Below are 17480 nucleotides of genomic sequence, written 5' to 3' on the forward strand. Positions count from 1 at the left end.
AATTGTTTTAAGTATGCACATTTTTTAAAGTTTTGAGGAACTACAGATGTATATATAAATATCCTGAAGATAAAATACAATTTTAAAAACATCCTCTGGAAGACATGTTAGTTTCAGTAGTATTACTTAGAATAATTTTTGCTACATAAGTAACAGAGGTTAAATAAAGGTTAACAGGAGGATCCAGTAGAAACATCCATCTTATTATTTTTGGAGTAAAAATATTTTAATAGAGTAATTATGATAGTTCAACATCTTCTTAAAGAATAATTAGAATGTAAATTTTCTGAATTTGAACAATAAAAATACCCATATCTACCCATACATTTTACATATCTGTGGACTTTGAGAAGACAAAGCCCACTGTTTTCAGGGTTTTGGTTTTATCTCTCACTTTAAGTACAATAGGGTGGATTCACTAGTTCATATATTTTGGATAATTGTCAAACTGTCTACACTAGAGAGTTTTAAATATGGATAATACTGATAGTGCAGGAGATAAAGTGTTATCATAAATTGATTATCATATTATTTCCTGTGTAACTGACTGGTCATGACTCTTTTATATGACTTCCTTTTGCTAGTATTTGCTTTCTGTGTTCTAAAATTATTTTAATATGGCAGTAGTTTATAAATTAAAGTCTATGGTTAAAATACAGAAAAATTTTAATTTTAAACATAAAATTGTGTGTGTGTGCACGTGCGCGCGCGTGTGAGCATGCGTGTGCACGCATTTACACAGGCGTGAGCAGAGGAGGACATCAGATGGGTCCTGCCCTATTACTTTCTATTTTATTCCCTTGAGTCAGTGTCTCTCAGTGAACCTGGAGTTCTTAATGTTTGGTCAGTCTCACTGGCTAGCAAGCCCCAGCAAAAATGCCTGTCCCCTCATTTCCATCAGTGTTGGGATTAGAGCTGCTCTTGGCTGCACGGGCTTTTGCATGGGTCTAGGGATCAGAATTCAGGTCCTCATGCTTAGACAGCAAATGCTATTACCCACTGAGCTATCTCCACAGTCCCTAAAATTGTTTTTAATAGCCATATTTATCACTATACTATTTAAAATATATTTGTGTGTGAATTTGTGTGTAGACTTTATACAAGAGGATATTAGTTTTTCACAAAGAAGAGGTCTAGATAAATCAATACAAAGTGTAACATTTAACTGAAATTCAGTTAATTGTTATGTTTTTCTTTTGCATCTCGTATTATGGCAAAGGGCAGACTTTTGAAAACAAATGCAGAAAATGGTACAGTATAAGCACGTTCCAAACATTTGTAAGTACCTAGCAATGTATTTTTCTGGTTCAGTTTTTGTTGACTCTAAAGAAGAGACAGGTTAGGAAGGGGACATCAGTTGCCTTGTCCTTAGTCACATAGAGACATATAGTAATACAAACTTGTAGTGTTGTGTGGTGATGTCTTTTAAAGTTACACTGTAGTGGGTAGCCATTCCAGCCTTGGCCTGGAAGTTCCAACCGTCATTGAGGCTTCGGTAATGGTCATGCCTACAAGGCAGGGCTGAGGGAGGACGCTGAAGACCCAGGATTCAAATGAGAGGGAGCTCTTGGTGCCCGGACCCTGGACGCTGGAGGTAGACCTAGCAGAGTTCTCTAGAGAACACCGCTGGACTGCGCCATACTTTTGCCAGACCCTACAACCTACCTATCCCTTCATTTGTAAGTTACCCCACAAAATAAACCTCCCTTTTAACTACGTGGAGTGGCCTTAATAATTTCACCAATATTTGGCACTCATGTGGGGCAAATTCCAAAGGCCTGGGTGGCTCCCACCCTCAGCCACCTCCCCGGCTGGCAGGTCGCTAAAATATTATAATATTTTATATTATATATATATATATATATATATATTTATTATATATATATATATTTTTTTTTAACTAATTTGTAACTATAACTGCTAGTCTTCAATCTCATCAAAGACCTGAGAAGGAATATAATAATACTTGAGAAATGGGAGAAGGATGCAAGCAACTTTTGGGAGTCTTGCAAGAGTAGACAGAGACAGCTGGCAGCCTGGACAGTCACCTAATGTTTCTCAGCATCGTTGGTGCATTCAAATTGGCTACAGGCCTAGAGTATCTGACAGACCATTTTCAGAAGCAGGAATTCTGAAAGACCATCTTACCTTGTCTTGGCAGAGTATAGTGGTCGCTTTCCTTGTGTCCCGCTTGTCCAGAAAGGACAGCATTTGTACTGTCAGCAGTCCTTTTTGATCAACTAAATGTGATGTAATTTTTTATACAAAATCTTATCTCTTCCCTTGCCCCTGTTGGCCTCTTAGCTCATGTACATCACCCCTCTTAATTTCTAGGCCGTGGCCGAAGTATCTGTCTTCTCTTTTCGCCTCAGAACAAGCCTTTATGGTAGTTACTCAGTAACTATACATGAAATAAGTGGGTGAATCTGCTCAGATTTCCTGTGGGAAGTCCAGTGTGGGAGGACATGTGGAGAGCTGTGTGCATCAGAGGTGTAGGTTAAATGCCATTTTGGACCATTGTTGCATCTTTTCAAACTCACAGTCCTGATTTTCCTGGCCTCTCTGGATCCATTCTACTCTCCCAACACTTCTCATCAGTGGTTCACCTTGTTTGGATTCTGCAAGTTCATAGGCTACAGGCCATGTGGTTGACTTAATTAAACCCTCGGGGTTCGCATACACATTTTCTATTGAGTAATTCTGTTCCCTGCTGTACTTAAATAGTTCTGTCGAAGCTGAAGATGCAGCTAAGTTGAGAGGCTGCCTGTCTAGTGTGAGTGAAGTCTAGGTTTGATCCCTAGTACCACATATAAGGGGCGTAATTGCACATGTCTGTTACCTAGTTAAAAAGTGGAAGATCAGAAATTGAAGATCATCTTCATCTTCATAGCAAATTCAAGGCCAAATTGAGCTACATAAACCTTTGCCTCAACTAATATTAATAAATAATAACAATGATAATAATAATAATGATGATAATAATAATAATAATAATAATAATTATTATTATTATTATTATTATTATTATATTTGGCTTTGTGGTGCAAAAGACATCATTGAATAACAGCCTCCTGTGTAGGAAGTCTTAGGGGAAGAAAGATCCTCTGGAAGTTTCACTGTGACAAATAGTGAAACTTTACCACTCAGGAAGCATTACCCTGATCACACCACTGTCTGGTGAACTTGATATTACCACTTCATTAATGATAGCCCACCCTGAATACTAGCTCTGATTCAGGCAATGTCTTAAGCATTTTATATACATTACTTTGCTTTTGAGTTGATTCTATTAGTATTCCTGTTTTATACTTACCAACTCACCTGAGGTCACTCTGTTCTGATTTGCAAGTGAGGATTTAAGCCCAGGTGGTCTAATTTCAGATTCCTACCCTCAACTGTGCTTTTATATTCAATAGTGCCTCTATAGCAGTTCCAGGGTCATAGAGTTAACGTTTATTCTTTCATGTTTGATTTGAAACTTTGAAAAAATAATATTCAGCTTTAGTTTTAAAAAAGTCACAGTTTCTCCCTATCATTTTATTCTATTACTTCAAATTTCATTTCCCTTAAGGCAACTACTGTGAACATTATTTTCAGTTTTTTTTCCTAATCATAAGACAAAAAAAAAAAAAAATACACCTGTGGTGTGTTTGCAATTTTCCCTTCAGCTTTTTGTCTTCTGAAAAGGTAGCCTGTTCTCAGCTAGTTGGTAAAAGTTTTAAGTAAAAATTAAAAATGACTTAAACACAACTCTGGTACACATGCAAGTATGTTATGTGTACCTTGTATATATCTTATATGTACCTGTATATACATGTGCATACACACATACATGTTTACTATGTAGAACTTGGATTAATTCCAAGGGAAAGGCATGTTACCCATGTCCAATAAAGACTGATGAAGTTAAGTTCTTAGCTGCTTGGGGATCTACATATACAGTTTTCTACCCGATAGAAACCTAGTTTGATTCAGAAACTCCAGGTGGATGAATTTTTTAAATTCTCAGGAATGGAAATGTTATTTCCTTCACTTTAGAACAAGCACCACTTTAGAATGAATTTGACAATGTGTATATGACTGAGCCATTTTGATGCTTCTAGAAAAATGAACAGCAGCCCTTTTCAGCTATGGATATGGGTTTTGATGCAGCTTTCAGTGCCTGGCTTTCTGGACTCAGTGTGAGAGTTTTGTTTTTAGATCCTTCTATGAAAAAGGGCACTGTGATTTCTAATCAGCAACACACCAAAAAATAGCATAGTGGAAATAGCCATGCTTTTTGTCATGCACTGGACCATTTTCCTAAAAAGAGAGGTCACCAGAAGCACGTAGCAGAGAACTCCCAGATGGCCCTCAGATTTGATTTCCTTTCAGCAGCTCCTATTCAGCAGATGGATGGGAAGGCTGACCTCCTGACACTTTTGCATCACTGCCTGCTACTCCGTTCGCCTTGGTGAATGTTTTTTCATAAGGCTTCTCCTGGTACCTCAGAGATTGATGCCTGCCTTCCTGCCTGTGTTATGCTTCATTACACCACGACTCTGTGAGCTTGAGAGATGCTATATTCTATAAAAGGGGAAATCCTAGCTCATCAGAATCTCAAACATATCTTGCAGTCTCTCAAGTTGTGTGTAATGTCTCAGGAGATATTATCTTTCTAGGTGAACCTCTAATTCCTATCCATCTAAGGCTTATTTTATTTTATTTTTCTGTTCTATGGCTAGATTAAAAACAATGCAAACAGTTCACAAGAAATGTCTGTATTTGACTGTTTCCAGCACACCCATTAAGTCTCAAAGCCATAGCAGTTTAAATGTTGCTGATTTCCATCTATCACTGTCATATACCTTGGTAGAAGCTCTTCCTTTGCCATTTCCGTCACTTAGGGGAAGGCAATGCTTTAGGATAAGCATGCTCCCTTATTTGTGAGTCAGGGCCGTCATTCATGCCAGAGAGTCAGGACTAATGGGCAAGTTAAACAAGCAATGAATGGCAAGTGTTTTCTCTATCTCCAGAACATGCTAATGTACACTGAAATGTTTTTTTGAGGTATACATGAGCGTTTTGAGTGCCTGAGCATATACCATATGTGTAATTCCAAACACAAAGTGATTTTGTCCAGGCTTATTTGGACTGTGAAGCAAGCAGATTGTTAAGGAAGAAGTATTTTCCTGATCAGATTGATGTATTGCTGATCAACCTTCTCTATCAGGATGACTTCACGCCCTTCTGAAGTCCCTCACATAATCTGTGTGCTTTGTTAGAGATGACCTCTGGAGGCACACTGCACTCTGCCTTACCTCCCATCTCACCAGCAGGTTTATATTTTTATGACATGGCAATGCAAAGAAACTGTCACCAAACATGGATATCCAGCTGGTTCTGGTTTCCAGAAGGCTGACCAAGGTGGCATGCTGCAGAGACCTCTATGACCTGTAGTTCTGGGATGTGTCAGGTTGCAATCGTCTCCTGTGTCCCAGGTCTCCACACAACCAGGCTTCAACACAGGTTTTAATGCTGTCAGACTTTGGGCTTGGAAGCCAGTTCGCACTGGCTGGCTCACCTTGTAGCTTGAATTGGATCTCTTGATGCAGTTTTGATGAACTTTGCTCTTTGATTGACACTTTGTTGTGAAACTTTGTTTAGGAAGTGACTTTTCGCTTTCCACAGATCTAACATAAGGCCAGACTTTGCAGACTCCAATTTCCACGACTTCAAGATGTACACCTTCACTCGGGTGACGTCCTGCAGAGTCTGCCAGATGCTCCTGAGGTAAGCTTTCTTGTCAGGACTGTTTTCCAGTCTAAATGAACTGCTAAGTATTTAAGTCTTTTTAGCAAGCTACAAAGGTGTCCTAAAGTAGACTTGCTACTTTCCCACTTGAGACACAGTGGATCCTTGCTTGCCTTGGACCTGTTCTAATTCCTCAAGAATCCCATAGTGATAGAGATCTGATGGTATTTTGGACAGCATCGTGATCTCCTCTTCCTAATCCTTGTACTAGTGATTTTACAAAGCACAACTTACACATTTTAATACACATTCTCCATTTTTACCTTGCAGGGGAACATTTTATCAAGGCTATTTATGTTTTAAGTGTGGAGCAAAAGCACACAAAGAATGTTTGGGAAGAGTAGACAATTGTGGCAGAGTTAATTCTGTTGGTAAGTCATGTTTATTGTTGGGATTTTGTTTTTAATGAGGACATAAAACTTACTAAATACAATTAAGGCCCAATTTATCCCTAATATGTGTTTATTGGAACATATCTTTTTGAATACATCATTAATAAGTGCAATTAGAAAATTGTTTAAGATCTGTGTGACTTTTCTACATGACTTGGTTTTAAACTATTGAATATTTATTTGACTTTTATATGTACTTGGGAGCAGAGGTGTTCAGGGTACACTTGGATGGTTTCATGGCACTCCTTTCATCTACTCCATCCCAAAATACATCACCGAATCATTTGAATACTGCCAATAAAAACAGTAATGAACACAAAAGAAAATATTCTTCTATCTTGAGCTCTTAAACTTTTTCTCTTTTAAATATTTATATCAGATTCGTTATTGGTTCCAGGAGCAAACATTACACAGACTAATTCAAGAATTCATGAATTGAATACATTATCATTTTCCACATTAAACAAAGCATATATCCTTTGGATTTCTGTAAACATTTTCTGCTTGATTTTTAAAAATAGCTCTCTATGCTTGTTGTATGAGCTCGTTGCAAATTATGCATGCAGTAGCCTTTGCCGCTCTCTGCTCCTCTTGGGCTGTCTCCCTTCTCTTTCTTTTCTGGCCTCTTTATTCTTTCTCTTTCTTCTTCTTTCTCTTTGTCCTTTTCCCCTGAGTTCCTCTGTGTTTTATCAATAAGACCTTTCAAAAATCAGGAAGAGTTTTTGAACACAAGAAAGGATCTTTAACAGCTTGAGTTCAAAAGGTAGCCATGTCAACCTTTGATTTTCCCAGAGGAGAAGGTGGACATTGAATTATTTTGGATAATGTGAAGAAGAGTGTAACAGAAAATATCTTATTTCAGGGCTGAGTTCCGAAAATGAACAGTTGTAGAAAAGGTGAAACCTGTTCAAGGGCTAAGATCACAGCACAGCCCTGTCCCTCTGCTCCTTCAATAGACAGCTTCAGAGAGCCCCGGGTGCCATTCCCTGTGCCATGCAAGGACAGTCATGCTAGCAAATGTCTTGACATTGACTGAATACCTCCACTGTGTTGAGTACTGCCATATCCTACAGAAAGTATTTAGGTTTTAGAACAGCCCTTCCCATGGCCAGTAAGCTCAGAGGGCTTCTGCTACTTGCTGAAGGAGGTAAAGTGAAGCAGATAAGGTTACCATTTTCATCAGTCTGAAGGTCAGAGCAGTTTACAAAGTGGTGAAATAAACAGCAATACTATACATTATGACTGTTATTCTTCAGCCGTCAGCCTGATATGGCAAAACCTAGTTTTATTGTTTCACCCTTTCACATCTTACTCTTCAGTGAACATACTGGTTGCTTATGATAGGCTAGCATGCTTGCAAAAGTCCTGCAGTTTCAGATTTGAATGTCCTGAATTACTGGATGAGGGCCAGATGTTCGTAGTGGCCACACCTGTCCTCCCCATGTAAGAAAACAGGCTTGTAAAGAGTTGAAAATAAGGCAACTGAAGATTAAGAATGATAGTGTCTGGTAGGCTCCAGATAATGAGATACAGAGATATCCATTAAAAGGTAGCAGCATTCTTTAAATTCTGTTTTTGTAATTTACCATAAAGCAGAGAAAGCATTGTTTTTTGAAACCCTGACCACATTACATGAGCACATGCCCTTGGGCTCTTGAGTCTCTGTCACTGCTCTGAATCCTCATATTGACCTACAGTCTCCCCCACTTTCCACACCCACAACTTTCTCCTCTTTTCTTATGTCCTTTCCTGCTTCAGACTTTGAAGAGGTGAGTGAGTGGCATTGAATTCTCATAGTTCACTAGGAGTATGACATGTTAAGAACCTGACTAGCAGGCTTCTCTTTTCCTTCAGACCTGGCTTTGTAATTTAGAGGCCTCATCTTCAGGGTGAAGGGGCTCTCTGTGATCACTGCATCAGTACATTTCTCCCCTGTTGCTCAGCAGGTGCCCTCTAAACACTGGAAAACATTACACTTTGTTCTCAAACTCATCCATCCCTGAACTAGTGTATGCAACCACTGTGGATAGAGTATCTGTCTACACTGGAAGATCTGCTAAGAGTGCAGTAGAATGGGCATTATATTGGGGTTATGGGAAAGCTACTCTCATGTTCTCTCCTCTGGCCTGCTGAGAATCCCTGAATGCCATGTGTTGCATTGAGATCTCACTGTTTGGAAATTGCACATTTGGCAATTCATTTAACCTAACTTCTGCAGTATCTGGGGCAACACAAGCTCAGGACATGAGGGAGGAAACACAGGGTGCATTTAGGGGTAGAGACATGGTTTACTTGAGTGGGAAATTTGTATGGAGTGGAGTGTACTGCTTAGAGAACTTGACTTTGAGGAAAATGACCCCAACAGGCAAATTGAAAACAAGTTACTAGTTTTGATTTAAGGCAAATTCAAATGCTTATGTAATCATTTACCATGCAACACAAATCATGGTTTGAGACTCATTCTTACTTTATAGTGGTTTCTAGTTCCAAAGGTTAACCCCGTCTAACTATATTCTGAAGAGACAGGGAGATTCTGGCTGGTTAGTGTGAGTCAGGAGTATGTTTGTAATTCAGGGCACTGTGGTGAATATGGATGATGACATTGTAATAAACCTTGGACAGTTGTGGAAGGAGAACATGATGTTTTCATTTGAATTGGCCATACACACAAAAAGAAGTGTGGAGGTGAAGAAGCACAGCTGTACAGCATGATAGAGTAGACCAGGGACTAAATAAAGGTGGGAGAATCCCTGCTTTGCTGTCTTTGCCACATCCTTGCACCCTCTGGCCATCTCACCACAGGTCTTGCCTCTCTCACTTTTTCTCATTGGAAACTTAGCCAGTCTCCTTAATACTCGTTCACACCCCATTATCCCACAGGCAACCTTTGAAGATCGGACTTATTTCTCTCACTTAAGTTGCAACCCATATCTAATGAAGATTAGTGTTGGCTCCATCTACGTATAACGTTTCCTGAAATCTGGATTTAACACCTTCATCTTCAGCTGATATGTCATCTGCCAGTTACCTTCAAGTACCCTCCAGTACTGAGTCCAAAGCCATTTGCCCTATCCCAGTATGTGCTTTCTTAACATTTTATCCACATACTTCCCAAACCCAGGTGTAAACTGGTGTTTCACCCTCTTTACCCACCTAGTCTTTCCTATCTTGCTTAGAACCTACTGCTATATTATTGATTTAAATGGAAATCTCATTGTTTCTATTTTTCGTTCTGCTTTTCATCTCTTTCCTTCTATAGACTTTCTGAACAGGTCTTTCAAAATCCATGGTTACTATATTACTCACTCACTTCTGTTCTTTCCATTTCCTACAGAATACTGTCCAAGCTTTCCCCCCAACAGCCATAACACATAGTTCTGGGTCATTTATTTGCTCCTTTTTGACCATCCCTTAACTTTCCCAGTGGACACTGAACTTCTGTCTATTCATAGTTCTTCAACTACTTTTCTCATATATCTTCTTTGTTTCTCTTTCAGTCTCCTCTTCCTCATTTTGTTCAGTTTGAAGACTCAATGCAAATATTACCCCACTTGGAAGACTTTCTGGAACTCTGCACACCTGGCCTTTCTTAGTCTACCAGTTGTCTGTTTTCCTGGCATCTTATAATTAACTTTATCATAGCATTTATCACGTTTATCATAATTGCCATCTGGCTGATCTCTCTAATTAGGCTCAACCATATGCAGTTGACGTTTTGACCTCAGGGAAGACTTGGTGTGTGGATATGTGGCTGGATAACCCACAAGAGTGATAGACAGATGAATGAGTCAGGTTCCTGGGCCCTGAAGATCATTATCATCCTAGATCTAGAAGCAGTGTGGAAGTTTATGCAGGTTTGGGTTCCATGCTTGTGGAGGTAAGAGCTTGATAAGACGGGAGACAAATGAAATAATAAAAATAAACCCTCATTCTATGATTCACTGGCTTGCACTTTAAGAATGAAATAAACTAAGTAGACCTTTTACATTCCTTTCTGAGTAGTTACGCAAGGAAAGACTTATGCCTCAAGCATTGATTACCACCAGGCAGTGCACCTGGGGTAGGTTAGTGAGCGACAAGAAAATGAACCAGCTAACACAGCACCTGGTGCTTAAAAAGAAGCTTCTTTCATATAAATCTACTTCCTGATCCAGCCAGTTCCATTGTTGGGAATCTTATTTGGCTCTTATTGCTACCTCTAGATGGAATATTCCCTCTTTTCTCCTTAGCAATCCCAAGTCAGCCTTTCCTTTTCTTAGGTACTGTCCCACTTCCTAGCCAATCATTAACATCACCTTGATCACCAGATGGTCATGTGAATTCAATTCTTTAATTAGCTGAGAGGGCAGGACTCATTTAGTTTTCCAACGTTAAGCTGTACTGTGTTGTGATAGGTGATACCCCTACCCCCACCCCAGTCTCTTTAAAGTAGCTTTAAAGCTTAATTAAGTGAATACACAATGTTTACTGGGAATTCATAGGTCCTCCAGAGCAGGTCTCCCACCAAGCATAATGGCTGTGCAGTTCCATCTGTGCCTACCAGCATGACAGGGTGGCAGCTTTTTACACACATGTCCTGGAAACAAACATTTTTTTAATCACTGCCATTGGTGAAAAGCACATACATGGCCCCAGCTCAATTACCTGGGAAGCTGGATTGTAGTGGAAGCAGGGGCTCCACTCCAGGGAGCATTTTTGTCTTTACCCCTAATACTTTCTCTTGTAGGTTATATCTGCCTTAGTGTAGAAGTGAAGAGAAATGTGGGGAATATGTTTCTTATCTTTTGAATCCATCCTTGGTACCAAGTCCAAGGGTAGGACACTTAAAATCAGGTTATCACTTTCCCCACATTAGAACTGTTTCAATATAAACACAGTTCCAACAATACAATATGTGGCTAAATATTAACCACCAGGCTTTAAAAGATCTCATACACCTTCAGTTGTGGAAGTTAGCCTTATTGTTTAGATGTTGTCTTCTCTTGGTTTAGAAACCTTTTATATTTCACGCTCTATTATTCTTCAAATCTATTGAGTCTTCATTCACCCTGGAAATAATAATTACTTGGCAAAAGTTGCAGTGCATTTTTGAATGAAGCAATCTATTCACATTAATACATGACCATGACAGATTATTACCTTAAGTATATCTGAAGTATGAGAAAAATATGCATGTATTTTTAATAAGATAAAATATGCAACTTGAAAAGAAATTTGATGGTTGGGTAGTTAGTTTGCACCTTAATGCCTGGGGATTTGCATGGACATAAATAAAGGCCAGGAAAGAAATTCTGCTCTACATCTTTTGTTGAACTTGACTTGACTCCTGCATGTTCACTATAGAAGCTTTGATGATCACCACTCACACAGGCTCTGAAGTCTGTGCCAAAACTTTCCAATGATAGTAATGAATAGGTATAAACACCATTATGAGACTCTTAGCAAGTTACTGCAAAGCTGATGCAATTGTAGGGTGGTGTTTCCTTCTCACAGTGCACCATAGGAGAAGGTCTAATTCCAGACTGCAAACTTCAGGGTCATTTATGATCTTGCTTGTTAGTAACATATGACTAAGCCACTTAGGTCCCCTTCCTACCCTAATAGTGATCAATAGCTTTTTGTTTTCATCTTCCAGATTAAATAAAGAGAGTAGCATTGGATGCAAATATCACTGGAGCACACAACTTTGGTTTAATGTTTCTTTTCCTTCAATAAGAATGCAAGCCTCAGCTGCTCTAATATTTAACCGAAGCAGGTCCCCATTTGCTTATCTGTTTAATTGCTCCTTTATCTAGGTCAGCTGCTGCTCCTGCTGCTGTTGTAGCCAACTCTAATAGAAAGGAATTTGCCTTGGTATCCTAAAACTTAAACCTGGGATATTGTTACCTAGAGCCGGTACAACAAATGGGCATCTGAAACAGGCTCTTTTATAAATAGCATTGCATATTTTAAGATGAGGTGTAACTTGTAGAATAAAATGTTAGTTCAGCCTTCTACCATCAGACATTTTTATCTTGTTAATTTAACATAAACTGAGCCTTGATCTCTGATTTCATTACCAAGAGGTGACTTTGCTTCTGTGCAAGGAGCTTAAACCTTTTGTATAAATGAGTCATTTTTTTCAATTCATCAAGACAATTTTATATGCAAGAATAGTTATTTTACTTTTCACTTGACAGTTGGGGTCAGCTTAGTGATATATTAATAATTGTTAAAAATAAAGAATTGGAAACTGTTGTGTGATTAAATTCAAGTTGAAATCAAAGCTTCCCCCCCACAAATTATTTATAGCCTATGGCTTTCTGTTCTTTCCCAAAACACCATTCTAGATCAGAGCAGTGAGTGTAGAATTCATGTACCATCTTCCTAACGTTGTTCAATCCTGTTGTATGTTTCATCGCAATAGCATGTTAGCCATGAGGGCTAGGTACCTTCCATTATAAAACCTGTAATTGCTTTTCTGTGGCCCTTCTTATGACAACCAATCTTACTGGGCATTGGTTTGTTTAGTCTTAAATAGAACTTCAGATAAAAGACAAAACAAGTTGTGTAATAAGGTATGAATTGAGAACCACTTCTATTGGAAAAAACAAACACAGCAGGACTGAATTTGGTATTTAAACAAGCATATTATGGAATGTGAATCCAAAACCTCAGTGAAAATCATTTGTCATCCACAAATATGCCCACTGAGCTTTGCTGGCTTTGGAGATGGAATTCGGCAAAGGCTCCAAGCACCTTACTTACAACCACTTCTTAGAATTATATTAAACCAGTTGAGACATGATGAAAGAAGGCAAGGTTTATACCCCTTCAGGGTCTGTAAGTCACCATCTAGAAAGGTTCCTGAAAGGGTAAGAACTTTTTGTAGTTTGATCAATAGGAGCCTGAGAAGTAGGCTGCAGGATAAGGACAAGTTGGGGATTAAAAGCTTCTAGAAACTTGAAGAATTACATAACTATCCCAAGAAAGTTCCCATGAGAAAATAAAAGAGGTAAAAAGAAAAAGAGATTTTTCTTCACCTCTCAATCATCCTTCTAGGTCAGACTTCAGCCAATACTTGAAGATAACCAGCCCTTATTGTCCAAGATGTAATTGCTGTCCCATCCACACACAGAATTTCCTAGCAATAGAACCTCCTGCCACAATAGATTTGGATTCCTACCAAGAGAAAGTAAAGGATGAGACTGAAGTCTTCAAAATGAGATCACCTTTCCCTAGAACCCTCTTGGGGAAGTTGATCCATTTTCCCAACAGGAATAACTTTTACTTTGAAATATACCTGAACTGGTACAGTGGTTGGCTTTGTCTCTCATGTTACCATTGCATTACTATAAATTAATGATCTGTTGAAGTAATGTTTATGTGACCTAAGATTATGTCTATAAAGGAGTCAGTCCAGTTTAATGTTATTGTAACTGTCAAAAAAAATATGGGCAAAGGATCCTGGCTAAGAATTTCTGAACAGAATAGATTATAAAACAGAAAATTACTATGCAGTATGACCACATAAGAACTCAGAGGGAAGCTTAGGCTCTATTCCTGTGGTATATGATTGGTACTTTTGGCTGTTCATTTAACTTACCAGTGGAAGAAGATGGTAGTTTAGGGCATCCTGAAAACATACAGGATTTTCTGGGTACACCAGTGAAGTGGGGACTCCAGGTGTACTTCTAAGGAGACAAGCTTAGAGGCTGGGGAGATGGTTTAGTGGGTCACAAGCTTGCTGGGCAGGTAGGAACATCTGAGTTTAGAACAGCTCTGAACCCACATCAAAGCCAGATGTGGTGGAGACAAGTGGATCCTGGGTGCTTGCTAGCTAGTCAGCCTGCCTATCTGCAGGGGCAAGCTCTAGGTGCAGTGAGAGACCCTGGATCAAAGAGTAAACTGGAGAAGCAATGAAGGAGGACACTGTAAAAACATGGGTAAAACCAAACCACACCACACCAAACCAAACCAAGCACCAGAAAATCCAAGTTCAATTAACCAACATTCTGAGTCTAGCTAAAATATAACTCTCCTGGCCTCCCTTCCCAGTTGGCTCTCTTAGGTCTTAAATATTCTGTTTTCTGAAGCATGTGTCTATAGGGGAGAAATAGAAGTGAGCTAGCCTTTCTGTCCAGGAATACTCCTTTGTAAAGGCTGATTTCAGGCCTTGCCAAGATACCTTCAGAGGAGGCAGTCAGTCATCTGTGAAGCTAGGGTGATGCGGTTTGAAACTGACAAAGGGGGCAGACTGAGTTTTTCTCCTCTAGAAGGTGACTTTCTGCTCATGGAGGTTCCATTGCCATTAATCTGGAGTTGTCCTTTAAAATGAAAAAAAGAAAAAAGTGAAAGCCCACAAAGAGACCTCCTGTTCCTTGCCCCAGGCAGTGTTCTTGTGTAAGCAGACTGCTCAAGTAGGGCAGGTGTCCTGGTAGAAGCTGTCGCTGTGAACTCTGGCCATGTGGCTTCTCCCAGCCTTTTATGGAAATATCCCACAGAGCTCCTATCTAGGCCTGCCTTTGCTCGTCTTCTTTGGTTGCCTCTGTTTTTTTTTCCCCCTCAGGTCCTTTCTTAGAGATGATTTTGGATGGGAAAGGTGCAGGCATGGGCTCACAGTGGTGAGGGATTTTTACTCTGTCTGGAGAAGTTATAACATGTTTAGATGCTGCTAGGTGTAGGGAAAAGACGCAGAAAGAAACTCTTCAGTCTTCCATCTGCAGTGTGTACTCTTACTTACTCGGCTATCCTTTCTCTGCTCAACCAGGTTTACTCATCTGAAGGTCTCAAGACTCTGCTAGTGTGAATTAGTTTTAGGAACCAAACAATAGGAAAAAAAGAAAAAGATACTGTATCTGTTCATAAATATCTGAAGTAAAAATGAAGCAGTGTTGGAACTGAATTCTGACTGAGGTGTTTTTTTTTTTTTTAAAGTTTCTATCTGTAAGCTAAAGTATAGTTTATCTCAAATAAAAAGTATTATTACCAGTTAATGGAAATTTTCTCATGTAGAATGCTATGCTGTGCTAAGTTTGCGGTTGCAGAAACTAGTCTACACATTTAACAGTGTGTTTAGATGTTAAAATCAGATGTGTAGAAAGAAAGACTTGCAAGTCAGGATATAAATATTATATATATAGTGCAAGTTCTTGTTTTAAAGGAGTTTTATGAGGCCAGATTGACATTGCTTAATAAACAATTGAAAAAGTTAAGCATAACCCACAAGTCATTTAGAAGTATGAGTCACTCTCCTGACAAGCCAATAAGGTAAGAGAACCTGGGTTGCAAAACAATTACTAGCCCAGCCCAAGGGACCCTGGAAAGGTATTACAGTATCAGTTAAGAAAACAAAGCGGTAGTGTTTGGCCACACTGCGGAGGACAGGCTCAGGCTGCTCACCAAACCGAACGACCGCACTGACCATGCCAATTTTTACATTTGTTTCAGAACAAGGGCCATTCAAACCACCAGAGGTAAGACTGACATTTAAACTTTTTATGGAAGCTTTGCATTTCAAGGTGTTTGCTAACTTAAACAGGCTTGGGCTCTTCCAGCGTTAAATGTACTTTTTCCGATGAACAGAGTGAAACAGAAATGGAGGGAGCTGCCAGGTGCTTGTCAAAACTTGAATGGAATCGGGCATTTTCACAGTTGTTGTCTGGAAGCCTTGGGTTGAGGAGAAAAGTGGATATTTTAGTCTAATACTGAATGAAGTAGGGGCTCTGTGTGATGGGAAGGGTGGTCCTTCTCTTGGAACAATGGCAGACCTATCACCCACCATGAACTGTTGCTTTACAGCCCAGTAGTAATCTGTGAGAATTCTGCCGTAGTTCCAAGAATATAGGTTCAGATTTCTAGTAGCTTCCCCTTCCCCCACAAACTTGGTCAGTAGTGCTCCACTCATCCAATCAAGCTCTAGTAACATCTCCTTTTGGTTTAACACAACCTGACTTCCAGTGGCTTAACAGTATGTGGTTCTTGAGTATGGCTCTTAGAGTAAAGTAACTTCAAAAACAGAAAAGAATGTAAGATATGACAGATTCCGCACCACCATTATTTTGGCTGTCAATCAAGAGTAACACAAATTTTACCTGACTCCGCAAAAATACCACAGCAAACATTTAAACAAAAAATTAGCAGAGGGAATTAAATATAAAATAGATGTGAAATGAGTAAAAAAAAAAAAATAAGGTTACCTGAGAATTTCAGAATGAAAGAATGGCAGTCTGTTTACTGAATGGATTAGCACATTCCCATCATCTGTCTTTGAAAATATCTCCAGTTTCAGCACCAAAATGTATAGTAAAATAAAATGCCTCTGGCCCAATAATGCAGCTACATTATTGGTATGCTTTTAGCTGCTAGTATTTACATAGTTGGTGAAAATATGGACAGTGCAGGGGAATGGCTTCAGAGGTCTGTGTCTCTCTCCTTTAGTGTGTGTGCGTAACTTCTGCAAGCAGTGTGTCAAGGGTGTGGAATGAGGAACCTTGTGAGAGATGCAGCGGCTCAGTGTACTAGTTCGGTGGGTCTTGGGAGCTAGATTTTAGACCAAGGAACATATAATAAGGCAACAAATTTTCTGATAGTAATAGAGCATAATGGCTTACTGCAGGCTAATGCCAGTTACCCTAAATATCTGTTACTGTTTCTTAGGCAGGGAGGGAAGTTTTTGTATCAGGGCTGTCAGGATCCTTCCTGGAGTGCATGGTCTTGCTAAGCATGCTGGTCTTAGATTGTTGAGAAGGATGCCATGTGGGGGCTCAAGCTTCAACTCAAAGGTAGTTCACATTTATCCTATTAGACATGTGTATTCTTTTTTTCCTAAGAAAATGATTTCAAGGAAGTAATATGAAGTGGGTGTATTTGCAGACGGAAAGTGTGCTAATAAGAAGTGGTTAATCATTCCAACATGATATTAAATAATTCTCTCAGACACATTTATACCCTTAAAATTACATGTGAGCCTATTAATAAAAAGGAATTAATTTTCATGTTGAAAATTTAAAAATGTAGCGTCAGTGTTGTAGTGATTGTCTTAGCTTTAGAATGTAATAAGTGCAATTTTCATTTAATGTGTAACTTCACTAATAACCTCCACTTTGTCTGGATAGAAGATTACAGTATATTCTGAGGCTAGCCAAGTCACTTGGAAACTACTTCATTTTAGGAAGAGTTAAAGCAAAGAATATAATGTGAAGAATGTGGTTTTATTTTATTTCCTTTTTTTTTTTCCCCCCAAACCTCCAGCTTCTCCTATACTGGCTTAGCATTCTCTTTCCCCTTTAGTGCCAATGGGTGTATGATTATAAG

General features: G+C 39.1%; 1 protein-coding gene across 3 annotated transcripts in view; it reads left to right on the forward strand.

Moving 5' to 3' along the window:
- Positions 1 to 17480, forward strand: part of Vav3 (vav guanine nucleotide exchange factor 3) — a 330524-nt gene that overhangs the window by 207849 nt on the left and 105195 nt on the right. For all 3 annotated transcript variants that reach the window (XM_036191255.1, XM_036191254.1, XM_036191256.1), the window contains exons 16-18: positions 5671 to 5772; positions 6064 to 6164; positions 15615 to 15640. In XM_036191255.1, coding sequence (XP_036047148.1) covers positions 5671 to 5772; positions 6064 to 6164; positions 15615 to 15640 — 229 coding nt within the window. The remainder of the gene's footprint in view (positions 1 to 5670; positions 5773 to 6063; positions 6165 to 15614; positions 15641 to 17480) is intronic.

The sequence above is a fragment of the Onychomys torridus genome, chromosome 6 (genome assembly GCF_903995425.1).
Source record: "Onychomys torridus chromosome 6, mOncTor1.1, whole genome shotgun sequence".
NCBI lineage: Eukaryota > Metazoa > Chordata > Mammalia > Rodentia > Cricetidae > Onychomys > Onychomys torridus.